Below are 8,746 nucleotides of genomic sequence, written 5' to 3' on the forward strand. Positions count from 1 at the left end.
TTTTTTGAGCCGACAGGCGGTATTTCATGCCCTACCATACACTAGGGCGTGGTGGGAGAATAAAATAGTGTGTCCGAAGCATTGCGAGGGATGCAAGGAGCTGCGGTTAACTTCCAACTGTGTCCATTCGGGTCAAAAAACTATTTCAACCTTCCGATCTAACCCATGTCGACCTAACAATGTGTTGTCCTAAACCCATGTCGACCTAAGTGCTGTCGACAATACAATCCACACCCATTTCTATAGAGTGTAAGCTTGCTAGCAGGGCCCTCCTACCTCTATGTCGGTTTATCACTGTTTCCCATTGTAAAGTGCAACAGAATATGTTGCACTATATAATAAACTGTAAAATCATACCAAAGTATAAGGAACCCCACAGGAGTTTCAGTAGCCCAGGCCAGGATACAATGTCAGGCTAAAGCACGAATATGCAGATATAGTGACAGAAAATAGATGGGGTTAGAGGCATTTTGAGTGATGCCAGTGGCATTACCACTAACACACTGAATCAACACCACATTAGATCAGAAGACTAAAAGCAATTGTAATGAAATACATTTAACTCTTCAAGTTATTCGTCTCCTATAACTGACTAAACGGGATGGAAAGAAAAATATTTTACATAGGCTTTATTGTAATGGTGTGTACTTATGGCGGAATATATTTAACTGACTTAGACCACTGGTCTAATAAGCATATTCCTATTTAAAGTATACCAGTCACTTACAAGTATGGGATGAACGAATAATTGGGACAAAATGTTGTTCTCAAATGGAGAAAGGGAAATTTTATACTGACATTTTTTATTTTTAAATAAAAATGGTGTTTCCTATTAAACAGGAATGATCACACATTAAAGCAGCTTGGACAGCATACCACCTGCAATCTATACTCCTCATCGTCTTCAGCCTTTTCTACATGAACTGGCTTATACAGCTATAAGCAAGCATCCAAGATTGCCTAGATGTTATGTCTGTGGTAGACGATGCTCCCATAATAAAGAGGCACTTGTTCCTGTAAGAAGCAGCTGATAACCTATACAGAAGTATATAATCACCAAGGCCGTCTGTTACTTCAGACACACACTTCCAAACTGGCATGTACTGTACATGCAAAGCCCTTCATACGTTAGTGTAGTCTGTAATGTCTCTGCAGCCATTTGCTTGCAGATATATAGCAATGGAATTTATTGGGAAATTCCCCTAAAAAAAAAATAGTTTCTCAGGTGATATCAGCAAATAGCACAGCTAGTGTTTCCAGGACGTGCGTGTGTGTGGGCTTCACAGGAGATTTCAAAGAGAACCACTATGGTACAGTACCTCCACTTTCATTGGCTAAAGCAGCCCCCATAATTTTCAATGACGGCTGTGAATTGCAAATTTTACCAAGCACGGTATGCAGCGATAGCGAATTACAGTGCTCAGTATCAGACCCCAAATACTTGTAAATATAGTCCTAAATGGGAATATACCAGGCTAATTTATTTATATGCATAAAGTGTATAGTTATGTATTTGGGACAGTGTATATTTATGCATGGGAGGGGGGGGGGGGGGGGAGTGGGCGAGTTCCCTATTTTCTCAATAATTAACATAAAAACCAAGAGGCATGGATGCAATTCAACATGTGCCACGAGACTGTGCGAATAAGAAGTCCTATGCAAGATGGGGCACCGTTGCTGGAGTTTCAGAATGGTTTCAGCAGCAACTCGCCCCTCTTTGGGGTTAATGCAAGTAGCTGGAAAAAAGTTTAATGCATCAAAAGTGTATTCTATTAAGAGGACAATCTTGTAAAATGATGAACATGTAAAAGGCAAATGGAATGTATAAATAGCTGGAAGTCCAGCAGCTGGTTGCCCCCAGTGGAAATAAAGTTGCCCATGGAATGTTTCCAATGCTGATCAGACAGCTGAGTTTTTAGGTTTTCCATTGTGTAACTTTCCTTTGATTTAACAGATGATTGTTTTCCCATTTAAGGTAAAGCTGCACAAATAGATCACACTAATCTATATTACTATTTCTGAAATGTAGTGAGATACAGATACAGGCAAACGGAATGGAGACAGAGCAGATGGCAGACACACAACAAAGCAGAAATTATACAATGAATCTTATAGGAGGAGGAATAGAAAAGGAGCCCCTAACTCAACAAGATATAAGGCCCCGTTCTGCCGTCGCCCGTGTTGGAATACATATGTCGGTACTCTTTACCTAGCACGGCGCCCATCGCGGTCATCGTGGGCATTGAATGCACTAAAAAAAATCGGGTGCGACGCCCGCGATTTCCCATAGGGAACAATGTTAAATTTCTCAATTGACCCGATTTTACTGTTCAATGCCTCAATTGACACGATTTTTCCATAGGAAACAATGTTAAATGGCCCACAGAGGCCAAATAGCCACCCTGAAGTGTGAAATGGCCCCCACAATTGTTAAGGCCACCCCACGATCAACGTGAACCCGAAGCGTGGCGAACGCAGCGAGCCCGCGAGGGGCGGCGGTACGCGTCCTACGACCTTTTCATACCCCCACTATCCACGTCGGCGTGGAGTTGAGAATAGAATAGTGTGGCGAGCGCAGCGAGCCCCGCGAGGGGACGCGGATACCTGTGAAGCCCGCAAAGGGATGCGTTTACCTGTGAAGGTATCCGCGTCCGCTCGCCACGCTTCGGGCTCGGTGGCTCGCCACACTATTCTATTCTCAACTCCACGTGGATAGTGGGGGTATGAAAAGGTCGTAGGACGTGTACCGCCGCCCCTCGCCACGTTTCGGGTTCACGTTGATCGTGGAGTAGCGTTAACAATTGTGGGGGCCATTTCACACTTCAGGGTGGCTATTTGGCCTCTGTGGGCCATTTAACATTGTTTCCTATGGAAAAATCGTGTCAATTGAGGCATTGAACAGTAAAATCGGGTCAATTGAGAAATTTAACATTGTTCCCTATGGGAAATCGCGGGCATTGCGTCGGTCGCGTCGCACCGGATTTTTAGTGCATTCAATGCCCGCGATTTTTTTACCTGCGATGCCCACGATCAAAATCGTGGGCGCCGTGCTAGGTAAAGAGTACCCATATGTCTAACCAGAGGGCGGGATGCCGGTGGGCAGAATACCTACGGCTGGCATCCCAATATAGGGGATGCCAACAGGTGCCCAGTAAGTATACTTAACCTTCCCACAGCCCTCCCAGCAGGCTGACCCCAACCAAACCCTCACAGCCTAACCTTCACACTAGTGTCTAATAGTAACCTTCCATCACCACAGCCTAATGGGGCCTACAAGCGGGCGATTTCAGGGCATTTTGTAAGCAATCTGACCAGATCGCTTAGAAAATGCCCCTACATCGCTCCTTGTGTAGGGGCCATAGCAAAAGCGATGCGCAGCCCAGTGTGTCACTATCGGCCAGCGATTAATATCCAGCATGCTGGATAAATCTACTTTTGCGCCGGTTAGGGCCAGGGCCTTGTCAGATCGCTTAGAAATGGGGCTTAATCGCCCTGTGTGTATGCCCCTTAAATGTCTCGGCATTCCGCAGACGTTATATTGCCAATGTTGACACCACTGGTGATATTGTAACTAAATTCAAACACGAGAATGTCCAACAATATATCACAATGGTTAGCATTGCCGTTTCACAGCAGCTGAGGGGTTATACTTTATGTTAGCATTGTTACCTCCATGTTTTTTGGTTTGCACGACACTTTCTAGTACAGCCACTGGCTCAGTGAAATTCCAAATTCTACCAGGGTGGATGTTCATGTAGAAGAAAATCTGGGCAATAAAGGCCACTGGGGCATAAACTGACGCAAATGATTTAATATGCGTTGGATGAGCCCAGCATAATATAATGGCATTAGATAAACGTTGATAATTATTATAGGAGGTGTAATCTCATTACTCATCCTATTTCAGTCATGTGATGATCTCCAGCTTCAGGGTCCCATCTGCAGTCACATAGCTATACTATCCACTGACATTATACTTCACAGGTTAACACTAGCATAATACACAAATGGATCTACAACTCAATCCTATTGTTTCCTACGTGGGAATACGCACTTGGGTGCACTGCATCAGTGTTGTGGTGTTCCCAATGCCTCCTGCCCTATTCAGCACATCTAATGCAAGTTACATGCACTGAGGTCAAAAAGAGTCACCTCCAATGAACTCTTAGAAGCAGGCAGAACTCAGAGAGAAATCACAGATTAAACACCTTTAAATGTAAACTTCACATGTTGAACAAAAATCTAAAACCTGCATGAAAGGGCCAAGTGTAAAATTCTCAACACTAACTACATTTTATGATACTTGTGTAGTTTCACCGCGCCAGCATGGCACCATGCTACTTCCGGTTTTTACGCTCAGCAAACTATCTAAAATAAACTAACTTAACTCCATGCCAACATGGATAGTTCATACCCCCACTATCCATGTTGGCATGGAGTTGATTTTAGATAGCGTGGCGAGCCACCGTGCCCGCAGCGTGGGCGAGCGAAGCGAGCCCCGCAAGACGCCGTGAAACTACACAAGTAGCCATTTTATTTTAATTACAATAAAAATAAGCTACAGAAGGGTGCCGCATTGGAAATAAGGGAGGAATAGCATTTAGGATACCTCTAAAGAACCCCTGTTTATAGAATGCTAGACATCAACAGGCAGCAAGTGGTGGAGGGTCTCTTTTGTGGGGTCTAACGGTGTTCAATGGAATCGTGTAAAAGCAGTTTTTTTAGGAAGTAGCGACATCACTGGGTCATGTGGCTCAAACCTCTGATGTCATGAATTGCTAGTGACTGAACGGATTGAACTCATTTTTGGCCTATTCAGGGTTACACTGGGCCACAGGGAAAACTCCTGGTTGGCCCCACCTCTGCCTCAAAATAATCAGGTTCCAGATTCACATGACTATGGTGTACTCTCAGTGCATTGATCTTATTACTCTGGTACATTATCATTCATGCGCCAGCAGTATTTACCATATATATTTATCAAGGGTCCCAGACCATACACGCTCCAATGGTTAGGCAAACCAATGTGAATGCTGCCCACACCCCCTCTGGAGACTGGTCTCACCCCTAAACATGGGCCCCTACCACTGTATTCCCCTCATGCTTCATGACACTGTACTGATTGGCTGCCTTCACTGCTCAGAGATTAATAGAGGATAGGTGCACTTTAAAAAACAACGGTATTGAGAACAAGTTATTAAAGTATTAAGCTCCCTCCTGCCACCCAAGTAAAATAGTTCAGCTGCTCAAGTGTTTACCTCTCCTGCCTGTATACAGAGAATATAAATGAAAACCACTCCGTAACAAGAGGCAGCCTGGTAACGAATCACAGCAGGGATAAGCTACACAAAAGACCACTGCTGGGGCATTTTCCGTTCAAGATCCTGTTGCAACTCTCCTCAGACATGAGAACAATCACAGTAGCAGAAATGTCATGCAATAACAGGATCGACAGCAGACATTCCCAAGAGAGATAGGATACATCCCCAAAGTGGGGGAGATGGTGGAAAGGGAATTTCAAGCCTATTTTGAGGCAGAGGGATCCAGAACTTGTTTTTGCTCACTGAAAAAAGGAACAATATAGGTTGTATCGGAGTCTTCTGGTGGTCTCTGAACCCAGAGTCTATAAACATGTCTGCATTAATACATATAGATAAGGTGTATAAAGGGATACCGATAACTTTGCTGAAGGATGGAGAAATACACAATTGCACAGTGTTCTGCTTACATTGCAGGATTCCATTTTTACAGAAAAAAAAATTCCCTTTAGTCTGGTCACATGGCAATGATATAAAACATATGCTACATGTTTATTTAGAGTAGTGACACTGCTAGAGGGGTCCACAATGACAGGAATCAGTCTCTGCTTGGATTTACACCATAAATATCCTGCACAGCAATTTAAGAACATAAACTGTTAAACTGATGAATCCAAAGGACTTCTTACATCTTGAGAACGAAAGAGGGAATAACAAGAGCTGAAGGGGTTATTGAAATGTGGAAGCCAGCAGCAAGTCTTTGTGCTCCTGCTGCTGGGCTGGAGATGCTGGAAGGGGACAATGAGCATTCTGTATGCGGAACCCACACCATTGGACACTTCCCCTGCTCAGAAGCCATGAGGTAATGCCCCTGGAATGTGGTGGGGGGGGGGGAAGGGGTGGGAGATGGGATTTTATTTTTTGTCCCCCTGAATTTTCCCAGACTATGGAGGCACGGCTAATGAACATCCACCAGACAAGCAACACCTTCAGTTTCCTTTACAAAACACTGCACAGAGGAAATGTGAAGGAAGGTGCTCATCCATCAGTCAACAGGGACTCTACTGAACAGCAGCTGCAAACTTTCAGCTTTTTAAACAACATTGTTGCAGATCTCACATGACAATTAAATGGCAGAAATGTGAAAGTAAAAAGCCTAGAAATCAGCAGGGCACCATAATACACACAGAGAGGTAAAGCCCCCAAATGTGCACAGAGCTGGTACTAGTGGGAAAGTAACATCAATTTAAAAAAAGCTTTATAAGAATGCAGCTATGTGGTTCCCAGAGAGCATAAGTAACGGAGTGGTGCCCAGCATACGGATCACAGGGTACCAAGAATCAGAGGGCTTGATCATGGTAATTCCAAACCGCACAGCTATAACATACACACGTGATACTCTTACATAGATTATGTGTGGTGTCCCAAATCTCAACAACAATAGAAGTTAAACACCACAAACAAGAAATACTGAACATAAAAACAAACTGCTAGTCCTCAGTATTACCCTAAATTCCCAGCAGAATTGCACACATTAGAATTTAGTATAAAAGCAAAATACTTCTACTTTCCCTGTACAGTTACAGTGTAACAAACCCTTATGAGGGGAGTGGCCCATATAGATCATATGGGGGAGGGGGTGTTTTAAAACATATTTTTATATATATATATATATATATATATATATATATATATATATATATATATATATATATATATATATATATATATATATAATTTTTTTTTTTTTTTTTTTTTTTAAATAGCTCGCTGGAACATCGACAGCATCAGCAGCATGGGGATCACTGGGAGGGTGGCATTGCAATTTGGCTGTATAATAATGCACACTCGCAAAGTACACAGTGTGACACCACTAGGGGGCAAGTTAGTATGAAGAGGGGGCTTTAAATTACGGGCTTGACCGAAGTACAATCATAATAAATAACAGCGATGCATTCTGTACAGGACCCTAACTCCCAGGGAGGAGGGGTACCCTGAGCTGGGTGTATATACAGATCCTACTATAAGGAGAGCATATGGACCACACGCAGGACACTAGTGACTGGCATATAGGTGAAGCGCAGACTCCTCGCCTGACCAGATCCCGTGTGCTCGGTGTCGGGGTCAATCACGGTGATCCTGCAGACACTATAACGGTCCCGCTCCATCAGATCCTTTGCAGTTACCTTGTTCTTGACCTCAGCAGAAAGTCCGTACGCCGGTCCTTTATTGAAGTTAGACATGGCCTGTTCCCCTGTGCGTGCGATGTGCTGTACCCGGGGTCAGAGCTTCTCAGTGCGGCTGTAGCGACAAGAACGATCCGGAGCGCACAGAATCTTCCAGCCTCTACTCCCAACAAGGGATCTCCAGTAGGTGTGTCTCCCCGGGGATGGGCGGTCCTAGTGGTGGTCGCGGGACGAAACCGGAAGCGACCAATGAAAAGCCGAGGGGCGTGACTGAAGTGAGAGTGCTGGAGTGTTTATTATAGGGGCTCGGGAGACGTTAACCCGTTCGCTGCGGTCGCCGGTCAGCTTAGCTATCCGTGGCTCCTGTCCTTCTTCCTTATGAGGGTGTCTGGGTCTGAGCTTCAGCTTCATGTCCGACGCATACCCTAATGCAGCAGCTGCTACTCCGCTCTATAGTCGCCTATATGGCTTATTTCATGGGATGATGACACTACTCACTAGAACCCTAGCGTCCTATATACAGAGCTAGGCTTTCCAATTGGATACATACATGTGGAGGGCACATCATGAAAAGGTTTCTAAAAAATAAAACTCAAGACCTTTTCATTTGCCAACCATTATTTATTTATTATTTATTAACAGTTTCTTATATAGCGCACACATATTCCGCAGCGCTTTACAGAGAATATTTGAACGTTCACATCAGTCTCTGCCCCAGTGGAGCTAATAATCTATATTCCCTACCACATGTACACACACACACACACACATAGGTGTGCGCACATTGGGCCTTATTCTAGTTCACTCTTTCTGACAAAAACCTTCTTAGGGTGCGTACACACGGGGCGATATATCACCCGACGATATATCGCTCAATGCCCCCTTTTCATCGGAGACCAGAGATGGTCGCTGATGAAAAGAAACCTCTGCCGGCGGTGCCGCAGAGGTAATCAGCTGGTCGCAGGAGCAAGCTCCTGCGACCAGCGATTAGAACGGGGCATCACTGGCAATATGGTCGCCAGCGGGGCACACTCCCATCACTGGCAATATGGTCGCCAGCGACCATATTCCCAGCGATATCAGCCCCTATCGCTGCCGTGTGTACATGGCTTTAGATGGACAAAACCATGTGCACTGCAGGTGGGGCAGATGTAACTTGTGCAGAGAGAATTAGATTTGGGTGGGGTTTTACTTCAAAGTGAGATTTATATTGCAGTCTAAAAATAAAGCAGCCAGTATTTACCCTGCACAGAAACAAAATAACTCACCCAAATCTAATTCTCTTTGCACATTTTACATCTG

General features: G+C 44.4%; 1 protein-coding gene across 1 annotated transcript in view; it reads right to left on the reverse strand.

Annotated features, from left to right (window-relative positions):
- The window catches only part of CNN3 (calponin 3), a 42,792-nt gene extending 35,146 nt beyond the window's left edge, over window positions 1-7,646 (reverse strand). The window contains exon 1 of the mRNA XM_083157052.1: window positions 7,445-7,646. Within this exon, the coding sequence (XP_083013178.1) occupies window positions 7,445-7,501 (57 nt within the window). The 5' untranslated portion in view covers window positions 7,502-7,646. The remainder of the gene's footprint in view (window positions 1-7,444) is intronic.
- Between the last annotated feature and the right edge of the window lie 1,100 nt (window positions 7,647-8,746).

This window comes from Crinia signifera, chromosome 8 (assembly GCF_055691185.1).
Source record: "Crinia signifera chromosome 8, ASM5569118v1, whole genome shotgun sequence".
Taxonomy (NCBI): domain Eukaryota; kingdom Metazoa; phylum Chordata; class Amphibia; order Anura; family Myobatrachidae; genus Crinia; species Crinia signifera.